The sequence below is a fragment of the Capra hircus genome, chromosome 11, assembly GCF_001704415.2.
Source record: "Capra hircus breed San Clemente chromosome 11, ASM170441v1, whole genome shotgun sequence".
Classification (NCBI taxonomy): domain Eukaryota; kingdom Metazoa; phylum Chordata; class Mammalia; order Artiodactyla; family Bovidae; genus Capra; species Capra hircus.
In genome coordinates, this window is record NC_030818.1 from 47,899,317 (window position 1) to 47,918,362 (window position 19,046).

General features: G+C 39.4%; 1 protein-coding gene across 2 annotated transcripts in view; it reads left to right on the plus strand.

Moving 5' to 3' along the window:
* Positions 1 to 19,046, plus strand: part of LOC102188868 (charged multivesicular body protein 3) — an 88,819-nt gene that overhangs the window by 10,958 nt on the left and 58,815 nt on the right. Inside the window, exons 3-4 of one of the 2 annotated variants that reach the window (XM_005686700.3) lie at positions 2,529 to 2,644; positions 9,761 to 11,782. The exons of the other annotated variant lie outside the window; for it this stretch is intronic. Of the exons in view, the coding sequence (XP_005686757.1) occupies positions 2,529 to 2,644; positions 9,761 to 11,336 (1,692 nt within the window). The 3' untranslated portion in view covers positions 11,337 to 11,782. Of the gene's footprint in view, positions 1 to 2,528; positions 2,645 to 9,760; positions 11,783 to 19,046 lie in introns of those variants that run through there. 2 annotated transcript variants of the gene reach the window in all.

Here is a 19,046-nt window from a genome sequence, read left to right on the forward strand (position 1 = left end):
CAAAATGTTACATACCTATGTATGTCTCTGTAGGTATGAGAATGATAGTATCAGTGATACATGGCAAGGGTTATTGGACAGTAATGTGTTGACACATAACGTGACCTTTTTTATTATTTATTTATTTTTGGCTGTACTGGGTCTTGGTTTCTGTGAGTGGGCTTTCTCTAGTTGCAGGGAGCAGGGGCTAGGCCAGTTTTGTGGTGTGCAAACTTCTCTCGTGAAGCATGGGCTCTAGGGCTTCAGTTGTAGTACACTGGGTTTAGTTGTTCTTCAGCATGTGGAATCTTCCCAGACCAGGGATCAAACCCCTGTCCCTTGCATTGGCAGGCAGATTCTTAACCACTTAGCCACCAGAGAAGTCCTAAAGTGAACTTTAAGTCACTCTTCACCATCATGCAGGTTCTCTTCTCCTGGTGCCCTTGAAATTTGTTAGACTCCCAGCGTAGAGCCCAGAGATGAGGCATTTGCACAGTCTCTTGCCTCACCCAGGCACTCATTGCATACACTCACTCCCCTGGGATTTCACTTCCTGGAGGCTTTGTGAACATGGAAATGGCCCGCCCTTCTAGATAGCTTAGTGGCCCCCAGAGTATTGTCCTATAATGTTGAATTAAATAGTATCAGTACTGTAACATTCATGAAAAGTAACTTGGCCTATATCCCCAGGGCTTAAAATACATCAAACATATGGATTCATGACGACATAGGACATTTTGGGCTTTCCTTTAAGTTCTCATTTAGTTATTTCTGGTTTTAATTTTTGTTTTTAATATAGAATTTTTGTTTTTCTGATATCTCTATTGAAATTCTCTTAAAGTAGGAAGATAGAGAATAAAGGGAAAAGGTATTAAGAGTTAGAAAGGCTGAGAAAGAAGTCATTACATATTTTGAAGGTTAACCTATAGTTTTCTTTTTTAAAAAAATCTTTTTCTTCTTTCAATACTAATTGTGTTTGAAAGCTGTTTGCAAATTTGAAGTTAGAAGTTCAAGACTGTTGAATTTATTAATGGTAATTTTTTTTATATGTTAGAATCTTTGTGATTGTTAAGAAAAATCCCATAGAAGTAGTAGTATTGATTCAGTCAGTTCAGTTCAGTCACTCAGTCGTGTCCAACTCTTTGTGACCTCATGAACAGCAGCACGCCAGGCCTCCCTGTCCATCATCAACTCCCGGAGTCCACCCAAACCCATGTCCATTGAGTTGGTGATGTCATCCAACCATTTCATCCTCTGTTGTCGCCTTCTCCTCCTGCCGTCAATGTTTCCCAGCATCAGGGTCTTTTCTCTTTTTTTTTTTCCCACTTAAAAAAAATTATTTATTTTAATTGGAGGCTAATTACTTTACAAAATTGTATGGTTTTGCCATACATCAACATGAATCCACCACAGGTGTACATGTGTTCCCCATCCTGAACCCCCCTCCCACCTCCCTCTCCATACCATCCCTCTGGGTCATCCCAGTGCACCAGCCCCAAGCATCCTTTTCAAATGAGTCAGCTCTTTGCATCAGGTGGCCAAAGTATTGGAGTGTCAGCTTCAACATCAGTCCTTCGAGTGAACACCTAGGAATGATCTCCTTTAGAATGGACTGGTTTGGATCTCCTTGCAGTCCAAGGGACTCTTCAAGAGTCTTCTCCAACACCACAGTTCAAAAGCATCAATTCTTCAGTGCTCAGCCTTCTTTATAGTCCAACTCTCGCATCCATACATGACCACTGGAAAAACCATAGCTTTGACTAGACAGACCTTTGTTGACAAAGTAACGTCTCTGCTTTTTAATATGCTATCCGGGTTGATCATAGTTTTCCTTCCAAGGAGTAAGCGTCTTTTAATTTCATGGCTGCTGTCACCATCTGCAGTGATTTTGGAGCCCAGAAAAATAAAGTCGACCACTGTTTCCCCATCTACTTCCCATGAAATGATGGGACCAGATGCCATGATCTTAGTGTTCTGAATGTTGAGCTTTAAGCCAACTTTTTCACTCTCCTCTTTCACTTTCATCAAGAGGCTTTTTAGTTCTTCTTCACTTTCTGCCATAAGGGTAGTGTTATCTGCATTTAGTCAAGCATAGTTTAATAGAAAACATGTGTTTGACTCTTGGCTCCATAATTATACTTTAGAAAAAAAGTGAAATTTGAACTTGTTGAACCCACACATGGTCATTTTTAGTAAGCTCATTTGGGTTATTTAAATTTTTCAGAACAGAGAAATGACTCCAAGGTCCATTTTCTTCACAAGTTAATTCTAGAGAATAGGCTACATGGAGGAGAATATGGCTCACTTTTTAATTTGGTTTTGACCCCCTTATGTGTAACTGCCACAGAGTATGAGAATTCCCACAATGTTTGAGATCTTTTCCAGTAGAACAGTTGCTTTTTCTTACAAGAAGTGCAGTGATAATATGATTATCCACTTAACAAGACCTAGGGATAGAATATGTTTTTCAGAAAAAGTAAATAGATGTAAATGGTTGGTTTGACGCCATTTTAGGTGATTAAAGTTTCTGTTTTCCTTCTTGGGAATAGGTCATTGCAAATGACAGAAGTCCTTTGGTGGGTAAAATCCACTGGGAGAAAATGGTGAAAAAGGTGTCGAGATTTGGAATACGTACAGGCACGTTTAACTGCTCCAGTGACCCCAGGTAAGTTGATGGCAGTTCTTAGAATTTGAGTTCTGACCAGAAGTTTTTAATGTAATAAAGACAGTGGTATTAGAAGCCTGTTTAAACTGAAAATTAATTAGCATGCTTAGCACAGTGTTAGTTACACGGGTGCTTGATTAATAGTTTTTGATAACTGGCGGTTATTTGCTTTCTTTCAGATCTCTTTTTATCTGGTTCTTCTGTGCTTTTCTAACAGGGTGACTCTTTAGAGTATGTCTTTGGTCTTTTTTGTTTCAATTTTATTTCCCAAAGAGACTTGAGTACATTTATGGCTTTAGGTGACACCTTTGTGCTGATCTAAATCGTCCTTAATTCGAACTTCTAGTTTGCATTTTGACACTCGTTTCCATCTGCCCTACGAGTAACCCAGATGGAATATGTTCCCTAAGCCTAGTGTTCAAATTCATGTTCATCTTTTTCTTTAGTAAATCGTGTCCTTTCTGCCTTTTTCTGTCCTTTACTGTTTCTTTTTTTCATTTTCTCAGACAGGAATCTTTGCAGGCATTTTTGTTTCTCTTTTTGTCATCATTTCCAGTATTTAGTCTGTCACATTATTTTGTTTTAATATCCCATTGTTCTTCAAAATGCGTTTTATTTGAATTTCTGGTGCCTCCAAGGTATAACTTGAATTAGTTTATTTAATTATCCATTCAATAAATATTTAATGAAGGATTAGCATGTACAGCATGTTCTGTTTAGTGCTGAGGACAGGGCATAGCATATGTACATAGAAACCCCCATGTTAGATAGTTTCTAATGTAAGTAGACACGCTTGACTTACCTATGTCCCTTTTATGTGGTCACAGTGGGAGACCCATTGGCTGAGGAAAACCTGCCTCCACTACTGCTTAATCTCAGATTCTCCCACCCTTCTCCTTCAGGCTCATGTTTGCTCTGATTTTCCTCACTGTCCTTGTTTTGCTCACTTGTAACATAGGCTGAGACCTGTGGGAGGAGGACCCCTTAAAAGGTGAGGTTAAAAAGGGATGTTGTTGTGTCTCCTCACTCACATGTAATCTCATTTACCCACAAAGCTCCCCTTCTCACCTTCACCACAGAATCTTGATTGTGTTGTGATGCCTTTGGTTTAAATATCCATGATAGCCTGAGTGTTCATGTTCTTATAAAAAGGAAATCATTCTTATTTCTAGCTTTTGTTTACCAAAGACAATTGCACTTGGTCTTATTCCATCATTCCCAAATAGAGTATAGGTGAAAGATCTGCCCCCAACCCCACTGGTGATTGCAATACCAGAATGAATGATAGTTCTAATATATTGATTTTTTTTGAGATAACGCCAAAAGTCAGTACTTAACATAGCTAATTTATTGAAAAGTATTCAGAATTTTTTTTAAATCAATAAACTAAATAGTACATTTAAATACTATAACTTTTAAATACATTAGAAAATATCAAGTAAAAACAAATATACAAAAATATGAAGTTTAAACACACTTCAGTCTAATATAAATTCTTAGATAACATTAATAGAGAACTCAAAATGAAACTAAGCAGAGTATAAAGTGAAAATAATCTGTTAAGCATGAAAACCTGAAGGAAATAGTATATTGATTTTTAATACAATCTTGTAAAGGAAAATGCGTCAGAAGTGTCATGCTGCTAAGTCGCTTCAGTCATGTCTCGGTGTGACCCCATAGACGGCAGCCCACCAGGCTCCCCCGTCCCTGGGATTCTCCAGGCAGGAACACTAGAGTGGGTTGCCATTTCCTTCTCCAATGCCTGAAAGTGAATTCGCTCAGTCATGTCTGACTCTTAGCGACCCCATGGACTGTAGCCTACCAGGCTCCTCCGTCCATGGGATTCTCCAGGCAAGAATACTGAAGTGGGTTGCCATTTCCTTCTCCACAGAAGTGTCATAATTGAGTCCAAATTTAGTACAAATTTTTCTAGCTTTTCTTTTGAAAATCCCTATTTGATTTTATACCAGCTAAGGAATGGTAAAGAGAAACATACAAGCTACCTTTAAGTTTCTGTTGAATCCTTCATCTTGATCTTCAGATAATCCCACCTCTTATTTATCATGGAGGGCTACAGTCCATAGGGTTGCAAAGAGTCAGACATGACTGACTATCTGTCCATGGGATTCTCCAGGCAAAAGTGCTGGAGTGGGTAGCCATGCCCTCCTCTAGGGGATCTTCCTGACAGAGCCCTCGGTCTTGTGGCTCCTGCATTACAGGCAGATTCTTTACTGCTGAGCCACCAAGGAAGCCCATTTATGATGGAAGAGACCCTTTTTGAGCAACTTTTTCTTTTTTGCTAACTGCAGCTATCATTTTTTGTTATTAAAGAGACATTTTTACATCATCTTCTCTAGTCTTATCACAAAGATAAAGATCTTGATGCAGAGATATTTATATCTGTTTCAATATTGTCATGTTCATGTCCATTTATTTGGAAAGTCTGTTCTTGCCATAGATGGTGTGCTTAGTCAGGGTCATTTTCTTTCTCTTTTTTTTGAGGACTATAGAGATACAGAAGAACAAAATAGGGAGATAATAGAAAGTGTTCAGAATGTCAGTGCAAGGTGTAACTGGGCAGGGAATAGTGTTATTCAGCAAGCATTTTAATATGTTGAATAGTTTCATCATCCTGATCTCAGATTTTTAAAATCAGCAAAACTCTATCCCCTACTGCCTGTGTTGCTTTCTATGACTGTACTTCTTTCTCTGGGGCGGCCTCAGGCACAGCCTCCTCTGACATGTTGGGCCCACTGTAGAGTAGTACTTTGCTGACCTGATTGGCTCCCCTTAAGAACATTCAGAACCGCCACTCTGTGCAGCATCTGACTCTATCCATGGCCAGCAGTTTTCATTTCTTTGCCACACAGCCATCTTACCTGGCCTCAGTTCCTTTCATTCCCCAACCTAGTGATCTGTCTCAGGGAGCTTTTCCCTGCCAGGTCTATTCTCTACTCTTTTATTCCCCCATCTTTGGAGAAAGTAGAAAGTGAGGTGGGATATTTATCTTTAAGAGGTCGGAGAGGTAGGGCAGGGATAGTAGAGAGTGGATGGAGGACCCTGGAATTACAGGAGTTGAGTGATAAACCGGCCAGGAAGGCTTATGGTGAAACAGTTATGGGTGGGGACCCATGGAATAAGCAGGGAAGGGAAAGGAAGGAGGAGACTGGTGAGTGGGACAGGAAGGCCAGGGAAGACAGTGACCTTGTCTGAAGAGACAACAGCTTATAAACAATACCAAAGGTTCTTTTTATTTTTTTTCAGTGTTCCTTTTTTAAATATAATGTGCCATACCAGAATGGCACACTAAATACCAAAACTCAGTAGCCATTATTTTTTTATCCTTTTTAGTCTTCAAATTATCTAAGAGATCTCAAAAAGTTTAAGAACGGGAGGATATTTTTGTGATGTTGTCACTTTAAAAAGTTTATTTGAATCAGTAAGAAGTTTTTATATGGATATATGGCAATATAACATTATTAAAAAATAATATGAGTATTAGTCTTATTTTCTGTTTAACAGTTGGGTTTTAAGACTGATATGATATACTTCATGTGTTGGATTTCAAGTCTAGAAAACATGATTTAATCTGAAAGATACATGATGACAAACAAAATCTTATTGTCCTAGGTACTCTTAAGTTCTTCTGCAGTGATAAACCTTAAAACTATCAATGTCACTTGTCTCTGAACTGAAAAGAAAGTACATAGTGCATTTGTTTTCTTCCATGAAGAAGTATATGAACTAAGACTTTGCCTGTTTTATGGGATAAAATTTTCTGTCAGAAAGACTATAATTTAACCTATGACACAAATCAGAAAAGCCAAATATTCTCTAAGGTGGTTATAGAAAGATGAAAAGAATGACTAAGAGTAGAAATGTGTCATCTCAAGTATCCCATACAATTAAAAACATAAAGCAAGTTAGATAATTAAGATGTAAATAAGACAACTATCTATATGGAGTTCACTTGTGGTTTTGGTGGGGGTGGGGGTGGAAGAAAAACTGGCATTCATGTCAGTGAATTATTATTTTTCATTGAACAAAGACACAAAGTAGAAGCTATTTTATTCTGTAGGAGTATATAATTTTCAAACCATTTCAATTAAAGTTGTATTGGTATTAATGGTATCTGTGTTATTAAGGAAGTAAATCTACTAAATGACAAGCTGAGTTGTGGTTGCTAATCCTGAGTCACCCAGATAGTTTCCCAGAGTCATTACTAATCTTGTCTTTGTGACTTAACATGTTGTCTTCACTTATCTTAAGTTGTATCATGAAATCCTGAGGTAAAATTGATATTGTCATCATAAAACCATGTGCCACGTATATCAAGACTTCTTTCTCTCTTAATCTGATCATATAAATGTGTAATATGCTTATGTAATTTAATTAAATGTAGGCAATGGCAACCCACTCCAGTACTCTTGCCTGGAAAATCCCATGGACGGAGGAGCCTGGTAGGCTGCAGTCCATGGGGTCGCTAAGAGTCAGGCACGACTGAGCGAATTCACTTTGACTTTTCACTTTCATGCATTTGAGAAGGAAATGGCAACCCACTCCAGTGTTCTTGCCTGGAGAATCCCAGGGACGGGGGAGCCTGGTGGGCTGCCGTCTATGGGGTCATACAGAGTCGGACACGACTGAAGTGACTTAGCAGTAGCAGCAGCAACAATCTATGCTTACTAAGTAAAGTAAATCATATTTATGATTTTCACTTTAGTATTCTGAATAGCACAATAAAAAAGTAAATACTTTTTACCATTCATTTACAAATTTGTAGTGAACAAAATGTATCCACCTAGTAGATTTTGTTTTTTCCAACTTTACTGAGGTAAATTCATATGTCGTAAAACTCCACATGGTAGGTTTTTAGGAAAGACTTTTTTTAAAAAAGAAGGAAACTGTTTCACTGATTATCTCTCCACTGCAATACAGCAGCTGTTTTCATTTTCTGGTATCTCCTTTCATTCATCTTTTAGTTTTTTTTTTAGAAGGAGGGGTTTGTCACAAATATTATAGCAAGACCATGTTCATTTCCAAGAGGATTAGAGTCATGACCCCATTGGATAAAGCTAAACAAATGATTTAATTTTAAATTCTTCTATATTTACTCTGTTCTAAAATGGGAGTCATCCTTGAACTGAATCTCTTTTTTTTTAAGCAATTTTATATTTACAGAAGAGTGATAAAGATAGTATAGAGTTGCCATATATAATCTTTCACCAAGTTTAGTTAGTATTTACATAACCATGGTATAATGGTCTAAAGAAATTAACACTGGTACAATACCATTTTACCAAAATTAAAAGATGCTTACTCTTCGGAAGAAAAGTTATGACCAACCTAGATAGTATATTCAAAAGCAGAGACATTACTTTGCCGACTAAGGTCCGTCTAGTCAAGGCTATGGTTTTTCCTGTGGTCATGTATGGATGTGAGAGTTGGACTGTGAAGAAGGCTGAGCGCTGAACAATTGATGCTTTTGAAGTGTGGTGTTGGAGAAGACTCTTGAGAGTCCCTTGGACTGCAAGGAGATCCAACCAGTCCATTCTGAAGGAGATCAACCCTGGGATCTCTTTGGAAGGAATGATGCTAAAGCTGAAGCTCCAGTACTTTGGCCACCTCATGCGGAGTGTTGACTCATTGGAAAAGACTGATGCTGGGAGGGGTTGGGGGCAGGAGGAGAAGGGGATGACAGAGGATGAGATGGCTGGATGGCATCACGGACTCGATGGACGTGAGTCTGAGTGAACTCTGGGAGATGGTGATGGACAGGGAGGCCTGGCGTGCTGCAATTCATGGGGTCGCAAAGAGTTGGACACGACTGAGCGACTGAACTGAACTGAACTGACATTACAGATTTTATTCCAGTTTCACCAGTTTTCCAATAATATCCTTTTTTCCTGAATCTCTTCTTAATCTGAAAACTTTCTATCTTTGTTTCCTCTATGTTAAATACTCCTCTTCATGGTCCCCATTAAAGAGATGAGTGAGTATAAAAAACATAGGACTTGCTCTTTACTTGCTGAGCTTTTGTGCAGATTTCTCTGTGATAGTGTTTGTGTGCATCAGGCATGTGGTGGGTGCTTGGGTTAATAAGTGTGTGCAGCATGGCTCCTACCCTCAGGAACTTGCATTCAGGTCAGGGACTCAGCATTCAAGATAATCCATATCCTTCTCTCTTCTTTGCCCACCTGAATCTAACCATTCTTCAAGACCTAGTTCAGTTCCCAAACCTTTCATGAAATCTTCACCAACTCAAACTCCCAATGAAAGTCCCTTTGTTTGAACTTCATTTATATTATTTAGTGGTAGGGTATATAGTTTTATTCTTTTGTCTCCTTCATAAGATTTAAAATTCTTTGTGAACAGGAATCATTTTCCTATTATATTTTGGATCTTACCAACATATAGTGCATTGTTGTTGGTTAGTCTCTAAGTGATATCTGACTCTCTGCGACTCCACGGACTGCAGCACTCCAGGCTTCCCTGTCCTTCACTCTCTCCTGAAGTTTGCTCAAACTCATGTCCATTGATTCGGTGATGCCATCCAGCCATCTCATCCTCTGTTGCACCCATCTCCTTCTCCCCTCAATCTTTCTCAACATTAGGGTCTTTTCCAATGAGTTGGCTCCTCACATCAGGTGGCCAAAGTACTGGGGCTTCAGCTTCAGCATCAGTCCTTCCAGTGAAAATTCAGGGTTAATTTCCTTTAGGATTGACTGATTTTATTTCCTTGTCCAAGGGACTCTCAAGAGTCTTCTCCAACATTGCATTAGTAGGTTCATAATAGATGCTGGAAGTATGTGTCAGTTCCCTTGACTCTTAAGGCTTTTTAAGCGCTAAGGTTTTTGTTTGAAAAAAAAAAAAAGAAAGAAAGGGAGAAACAGAGATAAAAACAAAAAGATGATAAAAAGCTTTGCTTTTCCTCTTATACAGCTGCCAGGTATTGGTACTACTATTGATTGTTTACAGGTTATTTGTTTTGGGGGAGAGGGTATCTTTCAAGGGCTATGCAAATTATCAGGGAAAGACAAACTGTACAACAGGGGAGATAAGCAATCTAGCTCATCTAGCAGCCTTGCTGTTTACTCACAGTTCCCTCTCTTACAGATACTGCAGGAGAAGAGGCTGGGTTCGATCCACACTCATTATGTCTGTTCCACAAACGAGTACTTCCAAAGGGAAAGTCATGCTTAAGGAGTACAGTGGGCGCAAGATAGAAGTAGAGCACATTTTTAAGTGGATAACTGCTCACGCAGCTTCTCGGATCAAAACCATTTATAATGCTGAACGCTTGAAAGAAGAATGGAATAAAAGTGATCAATATTGGGTAAAAATATACCTATTTGCAAACCTGGACCAACCGCCAGCTTTTTTCTCTGCACTAAGCATAAAGTTTACTGGAAGAGTTGAGTTTATTTTTGTAAATGTGGAAAAGTGGGACAACAAGAGTTATATGACAGATATCGGTGTCTATAACATGCCATCATACATACTTAGAACTCCCGAAGGAATTTACAGATACGGAAACCACACAGGCGAGTATATATCTCTTCAGGCCATGGATTCATTTTTGCGCTCCTTACAACCTGAAGTAAATGATTTGTTCGTTTTGAGCTTGGTTCTCGTTAACCTTATGGCTTGGATGGACTTATTTATCACACAAGGAGCTACCATCAAGCGATTTGTGGTTCTCATAAGCACTTTAGGGACCTATAATTCTCTATTAATTATCTCCTGGCTACCTGTGTTGGGCTTTTTACAGCTCCCTTACTTAGATAGCTTTTATGAATATAGCTTAAAATTGTTGAGATATTCCAACACCACCACATTGGCTTCATGGGTAAGGGCAGACTGGATGTTTTATTCCTCACACCCAGCCTTGTTTCTTAGTACGTACCTTGGACATGGTTTACTAATCGATTACTTTGAGAAGAAGAGACGGCGCAACATCAACAATGACGAAGTCAATGCCAATAACTTAGAATGGTTATCAAGTCTATGGGACTGGTACACCAGCTACCTCTTCCACCCGATTGCTTCTTTCCAGAACTTTCCTGTAGAATCTGATTGGGACGAAGACCCTGACTTGTTCTTGGAGCGATTAGCTTTCCCTGATCTTTGGCTTCACCCCCTGATACCGACTGATTATATAAAAAACTTGCCGATGTGGCGATTCAAATGTCTTGGAGTCCAGTCTGAAGAAGAAATGTCGGAGGGTTCTCAAGATATTGAGAATGACTCAGACGGTGAGAGCACAGACACTTTGAGCAGTGAGAAGGAAGTATTTGAAGATAAACTGAGCATCATTCACAGTTCTCCAGGAAGAGCAAGTCACTGTGATGCTGAGGCTTGTTCCTGTGCCAATAAATATTGTCAGACCAGCCCTTATGAAAGGAAGGGGCGGTCCTATGGATCATATAGCGCTAATGAAGATATGGAACCTGATTGGTTAACTTGGCCTGCTGATATGTTGCACTGTACTGAATGTGTTGTATGTCTAGAGAATTTTGAAAATGGATGTTTGCTAATGGGGTTGCCTTGTGGTCATGTGTTCCATCAGAATTGCATCGTGATGTGGTTAGCTGGGGGCCGACACTGTTGCCCTGTCTGCCGGTGGCCTTCTTATAAAAAAAAGCAGCCATATGCACAACACCAGCCCTTGTCAAATGACTTCCCATCTTAACCATGTGCAATTTGTCCTTATAAGCTTTGCGTATCTTACAGCCTGCCTTTTTAATGTTAGTCACAATGTTTTTGTGGTTTGACGTTTAGTTTAATGTTAGTGCAGTGACAGGAAATACACATTATGCTAATGTTGATGACAATTATTTGGTTGCCTTGTGTGTCAATTTGAATGCATACTTAATTGTAAAAATTTTTATTTACAACATTGAAAATTCAGAAGTTAATGTTCTTTTGTAAGCACAAAGGAAGTATGATAGAAATTTATCCTCGCAAGACTTTCCAAGGTAGGATCAAATTCTAATGGAATTGAGGCAGTTTCTTATCCTAAATGTTTCCTTCCTTTTTACAATTTCTGTCCAGCACCTCTTGGTTAAATAATGTATGCTCTGAGACATGAAATTAAAACAGACCTATGAAATAAATTATTTTAAAACCAGAAGATTACAGCTTTTCTAATGTTAAATTATTTTTGATAAGGTGGCTGAGTGCTCTAAGTGTTTTGCTTGTTTGCTAATTTCACAGTTGAGTCAGATATGGTTCTTGATTCATGTGGTGGAGGTGGGTGGTGGAGGAGACAGATTATGTTGCTGACACTGGCCAGAGGTGGTATTAGTCCTCCTTGGTTAGCTTTGATGGGAAGAAATTTCATGATGGGTGTTTTTAAAAATATTAAATCATTTACGAGTATATTTGGAGAAGGCAATGGCAGCCCACTCCAGTACTCTTGCCTGGAGAATCCCATGGATGGAGGAGCCTGGTGGGCTGCAGCCCATGTGGTCGCTGAGTCGGACACGACTGAGTGAATTCACTTTGACTTTTCACTTTCATGCATTGGAGAAGGAAATGGCAACCCACTCCAATGTTCTTGCCTGGAGACTCCCAGGGACGGGGGAGCCTGGTGGGCTGCCTGTCTATGGGGTCGCACAGAGTCAGACACAACTGAAGTGACTTAGCAGCTTAGCACAAGTATATTCAAGTAAACAAAATCAGCTATAGCATACTAGCCACACATAGATTACTTGATATATTTTTCCTGACTTTTTATTTTGAAAATTTTTTTTAACTGTAGAGAAATTGGAAACATAGTACTGTGAACATTCATTTGTCTCATTCACCAGGTGTTTACATCTTGTTACATTTTCTTTATCTCCTCTATGTCTATAACCTTTTTTCTTTTCTCTTTTTTTTTCCTGATTCCTTTGAGAATAAATTTCAGTCATCATGATGCTTCCATACCGTTAAATGTATCATCATGTGTCTCCTAAGTACAAGGACATTTTTTACACATCCACCACACCATCATCACACCCAGGAAATGTAATGTTGATTTAATAATGTCTGGTACACAATTCACACTCCCCAGTTGCTCCCAAAATATTCTGTATCTTTATATGTTTCTGTTTTGTTTTCATTGGGAACTCAGACAGGGTTTATGCATTGGGGTTAGTCTCTTTTCTTTCATTCATTTCTCTAGAGCAGTCACCCTGCCCTACCCCCTACCCCCTCCCCACCCCACACACACACTTTTTAAGTCTTTCTGACATTTTTGCAGAGTACAGGCTAGTTGTCTTATGGAGTGTTCCACATTTCTGGATTTGTCTTGAGTGTTTCTTCATAATTAGATGAAAGAACTTTCCCTAGGTGGTTTCTATTTCTCATTTGTATAACATCAGGAGTGCATGATGTCAGTTCATTCCATTGTTGGTGGTGCTGAATTTGCTCAGGTAATATCTGCTTTATCTTTGCAATGTAAGGTATTTTCCCCTTGATAACTAAGAAGGAATCTGTGAGGCCGTGTGAGTATCCTGTTCTTCATCAACCTTTAACCTAATGGTTTTAACATCTGTATGATTATTGGCCTGAATCTGTTACTAAATAGGAGTTGTGACATGGAGATTTTTAAATTCTGTCCTCCATTCTGCATTTAATAGTGGCATTTTTGTGTGTGTGTATAGAGGAGCTTTCTATTTTTTCATCTCATATTTTGAAATGTCACTGTAGATCAAGATTCTTTTTATATTCAGTGTGTTAAAATTCATTATTCTTTTTGATGCACAAATCATTCCAAATTTGGTAAGCGGGAGCCCCTCTAAGCTCGCTCTTATGTCCTGTTGACATCCCTTTCAATCTTGAAACACTTCGTTGCTTTTGGACACAAGATATTCCAGACTCACTCTGTAGTTTCCCTGGCCCAACCCTGCAATACGTCATTTCTTCAAAACATCCAAATTTCATGGGGGACTTTTTAATATCCTTTACCTTCTGTCCCTCAAAATGGTAAGAAAATTAAATCTTCTCTTTCTGAATTGCTGTTGGTCATTAGCAGAAACATTCTTTTTCCTTCATGGTGCACTGAGCCTCATTTTCATACAGGAATGGGAATAGTAAGGAATAGCAGTTACTAATTTTGTATTAATATTCGGAAGCTTTTTAAAATTTTTAAGTAAGAGTATAAGCACTGCTCCTTGTGCTCTTATTTTCCTTTTGGAAAAGAAAATAACGTTACTGTAAATGTTTCCTAGAGTTCTGCCATTGGTCTAGTGTTCTTTTCTCTCTGATGTTTTCAGCAGATGTCCCAAATCACCATGTTCAGGCAAAGACCCCTCACCAGATCTTCAGTTTCATGTATAGCTCTCTGCCGAACAGCTCCTTCTGAGTGCTCTTAAGTAATTCAATTCAGTTCAGTCGCTCAGTCATGTCTAACTCTTTGTGACCTCATGAATCGCAGCATGCCAGGCCTCCCTGTCCATCACCAACTACCAGAGTTTACCCAAACTCATGTCCATAGAGTCGGTGATGCCATCCAGCCATCTCATCCTCTGTCGTCCCCTTTTCCTCCTGCCCCCAATCCCTCCCAGCATCAGAGGCTTTTCCAATGAGTCAACTCTTCGCATGAGGTGGCCAGAGTATTGGAGTTTCAGCTTTAGCATCAGTCCTTCCAATGAACACCCAGGACCAATCTCCTTTAGGATGGACTGGTTGGGTCTCCTTGCAGTCCAAGGGACTCTCAGAGTCTTCTCCAACACCACAGTTCAAAAGCATCAATTCTTCGGTGCTCAGTTTTCTTCACAGTCCAACTCTCACATCCATACATGACCACTGGAAAAACCATAGCCTTGACTAGATGGACCTTTGTTGGCAAAGTAATTTCTCTGCTTTTTAATATGCTGTCTAGGTTGGTCATAATTTTCCTTCCAAGGAGTAAGTGTCTTTTAATTTCATGGCTGCAGTCACCATCTGCAGTGATTTTGGAGCCCCAAAAAATAAAGTCTGACACTGTTTCCACTGTTTCCCCATCTATTCACCATGAAGTGATGGGACCAGATGCCATGATCTTCGTTTTCTGAATGTTGAGCTTTAAGCCAACCTTTTCACTCTCTTCTTTCATTTTCATCAAGAGGCATTTTAGTTCCTCTTCACTTTCTGCCATAAGGGTGGTGTCATCTGCATATCTGAGGTTATTGATATTTCTCCCAGCAATCTTGATTCCAGCTTTTGCTTTTTCCAGCGCAGGCTTTCTCATGATGTACTCTGCATAGAAGTTAAATAAGCAGGGTGACAATATACAGCCTTGATGTACTCCTTTTCCTATTTGGAACCAGTCTGTAATTAGTGAGTCTCAAAGCAGCTCTTCTCTCTCTCTATCCCCTAGTCTTCCTCTTATGGTCCTGATTTCAATTCATACATATAATATTGTCCATTATGAAATGTATTTTATGGAAAAGGAAGTGGCAACCCATTCCAGTATTCTTGCCTGGAAAACCTCATGGATAGGGGAACCTGGTGGGCTACAGTCCATGGGGTCACAAGTCGGATACAACTTGCCAACTAAATCACCACCACTACCATAGATATTTTAAAAGATAATTGAAATTTCTCCTCCAGCATCCCAGGACACACCACACTTTTGGAGACCACAGGCACACCTTGGAAATATTGCAAGTTTGGTACCAGTTCACTGCAATAAAGCAAGTATGGCAGTAAAGCCAGTCATAGGAATTACTTGGTTTCCCAGTGCATATAAAAGTTATGTTTTAAAAAAAGTTATGTTTACGCTACTGAAGTCTATTAAATATGCAATAGCAAGTCTAAGAAACAATGTACATACCTTGTTTTAAAAAGTACTTTATTGCTTAAAAAATACTATTACCTAAACCTCCAGCAAGTTGTAATCTTTGCAATATATTTAGTAGTATTAGCCTAGAAGATAAACCAGTCTCCTTACCACTGGCTTACAAGGCCCTGGCCTAACTTACACACATCGTGATTGTACTGCCTGCCTCTTCAGGGTCATGCTCTACTTGTTCTCAGCTTGGTGCTCATCTGTCCCCTCTGCCTAATGTTCTCACCCCTCTTCTAGGCTTTATGTGGCTAGATCCCACTTTCTCCAGAAATGCTACATCTCCTATTCATCTTTTCTTTCCCCTCCAGGCTTATGAAGAGACACAGATATCTTTACAGTGAAAGCTCTGGTGGCAGTCACGCTACTCAAGTGATCCAACTTACCATTGCAAATAATGGAGCAACCCCGTTTCTCCTTGCCCTTTCCTCATTGCCCTTTTTTTTTTTTAAGGCCTCACCATTTGGCATATGGGATGTTTGTTCTCCGACCAGGGATTGAACTCACACCTCCTGCATTGGGAATGTAGAGTCTTAACCACTGGACCACCAGGGAAATCCTGCCCTTCTTATGTCCCAGAGATAGCTGGTATATGCCTGTCCTAGTTAGTTGCATTGTATTAAAACTACGCACATGTCTTTTTCAGGTGAACTCCTTTAAGGTAGGAACTTGCTCTATTCATGAAATATATCAACATGCTTGGCATAAAATGGAGGTGATACCTTTGAATGCTAGACATGCTATTAAAGTATTACAGTAAGGTCAAGGAGTAAATAGTTGATAGAAGTTCAGGTCTTCAGGGAAGGTTGCATATGTACATGCTAAGTCGCTTCAGTCATGTCCTGCTCTGCAACCCTATCGACTGTAGCCCACCAGGCTCCTCTGTCTATGGGATTTCCCAGGCAAGAATACTGGGGTGGGTTGCCATTTCCTTCTCCAGGGGATCTTCCCGACCCAGGGATCAAACCCAGGTCTCCTATGTCTCCTGCATTAGCAGGCAGATTCTTTACCTCTGAGCCACCAAGGGAGCCTAGTCCACGGAAGCTCGACTCATCCTTTAATTGTGAAGCATAGCAAACAATGCTTTTGTTTTCCTGGAGGAAGAGAATTGAAGGAGATATTCAAGATTGACAGACTCTGAACTGTAACTGTTTTATGTTTTTAAGTTTGAATTCTTAGAGCGACCTAGTGAATTTAATTAAAAATTCCAAGTATGTAGTCTTTCTAACTACTGAACTCTGGTTAACTGTAATAGTGGGATGCACAATTGTGTTCTGCTTAAGAGTTTTTTCTTCTGTCTTCTCTATTTCTTGTGTAAGTATTTTCTTTCTTTAAAAATGATAAGCTCCCTGAAGGCAGAAGTAATGCTATAATCTATTGTTATATCCCTAACATATTAGACCCAGAGCAGAAATTCAGTAAAGAATATTTGCTTGAATTTTATAAATCTCTAATTTTACCCTTTACCAAACTTTTCACCACCTGTCTAGTATGTTTAGTCAGTGTTGCTACTCTTAGTAAAATTCTACAAACTTTTTTTCATTTGGGAATGGGCTTTGAGAACATCATCTATTTTTTGATAAAGGGTGTGGTGACATATTTCCACCTGGGTAACAATCTGGAGTTTGAGGAGGTCTTTTCACAAAGACAGAGTAGTAGAGTTTCAGACATGGCAAAAGGGAAGTTAGAACTCTGATATTTTCAGGGCTACTTTTGTTATATTGTTTAAATGCTCTCCATTTAGTTTTACTAATTTCCTGAGCCAAGTGGCTAAAAACAATAGGTTTCTGGAACAAAATGCCTCAAGCTGACTCCCAGCTTTGTTGCCAGAGGCTTGGATAGGAAGCATCCCTTAAAATGCCAAACACAGGAATATCTTTCTTTTAAAACAGTATTATTCAAATTATTTGTTAGTATTGAGCATGGTGGACTGTAACCAATCTTAATATATAATGTTTTGCTTTAATAGCACTTAGTGGGGTTTTTTAATGAGAAAAAAGAGCATTCTTACAGTTTTATTGTTGAAAATAATAGAATCTGAGTGGCAGAAACAAATGTGAAGGCCCCTTTGTCCAATCTTATGCCTTGATTTATATTGTTGATGTCTCTCTTACGAATGAACTGACACACTCATCATTTAACAAAAGATTTGCTACATTTACAAGAATCGTCCAACAGTTCTCCTGCCAGGATCCACAGAAGAACATGCAGTTAACTGGCAGCAGAGCGACAGCAGGTGCTGGAGACCCAGATCTGGACAGGTGGCAGGACGCTTCCCATGCCACCATCTTTGGGAAGGAAGATGAGTCAGCAGTTCATCTGTTGACAAGAACTAGTTCTGATATAACCAGCTTGCTCTGAAATATGTTATGCTTCTTACATTTATTCATCAAAATGGCATTTATTTAACCAGAATTTTTATTCAGAGAGAAACCTGTGAACTATTAAAGACCATCCTCAAGAGTTTAACACCAAACTCTTTCCATCATCCCCTAGTATCTCCAAGACAGCAATCAGGAGACATGAGAGCATCTTTCTCCTGCTTCAGCCAAACATACTTTCTGCTGTATGGAGTGGTAGAGGACAGACTTACAGACCCTGCTGTATTTTCAGGGCTGTGGAAAGGATGAGAGGTAATATCACCACAGCAGAAGACAGTTAATGGTATAATATGCACCAGACTGGGCTATACAGAAATCAGAGGAAGGATCTTTTACAATTTCAAATTTTCTAAGGGCTAAAATAAGACTAAAATGATTCATTCATTTGGATTCCTTTAAGGAGGAATGTATCTAACCCATTTTGGAACAACAGATGTGTTTTGTTTAGAATCTGGTAATCAGAGACCTTGAGTTTGTTCAAACAGTTTAGAGTTTTTAGGAGAATGTGGTGTTAATTTGAAGTTGCTTATTTATCTGAAAATTATGTCATAGCCTGAGTGCAGTGTTTCCTAAAATAATATTCTTATAGGGTGAACCACAGGTGAGAAATGCAAAAGGCTTTTGATGCCTTGTAACACGTATTAATCAGCTTAAAAAAGAGAGGAGTAGGACAGGAGAGGTAGGGCTTCCCAGTTGGCTCAGTGGTAAGGAATTTGCCTGCAAATGCAAGAGATGCAAGAGACGCAGGTTCAATATCTGGGTCAGGAAGAACCCCAGGCAGGAACTGGCAACGCACTCCAGTATTCTTGCTTGGAAAATTTCATAGACAGAGGAGCCTGGTGGGCTACAGTCCATAGGGTCGCAAAGAGTTGGACATGACTAAGCAACTGATCACATCCATACAGGACAAGAAAAGGATGGGACAAATGAACAGTACCTTCTTTAACCATTTTCAGAAGGGAAAGGCTACCCACTCTAGTATTGCCTGGAGAATTACATGGACTGTGTAGTCCATGGGGTCGCAGAGTTAGACACGACTGAGCAAATTTCACAGGAAAAATATGTTCTTTTTTTCCCCTTTTGTTAAAGTTTTTACTGAAGGGCAATGTATCTCCACGCGTGCACACATGATCAGTTGTGTATGACTCTTTGGAACCCCATGAACTGTAGCCCCCCCAGGCTCCTCTGTCCATGGATTGCCGAGGCA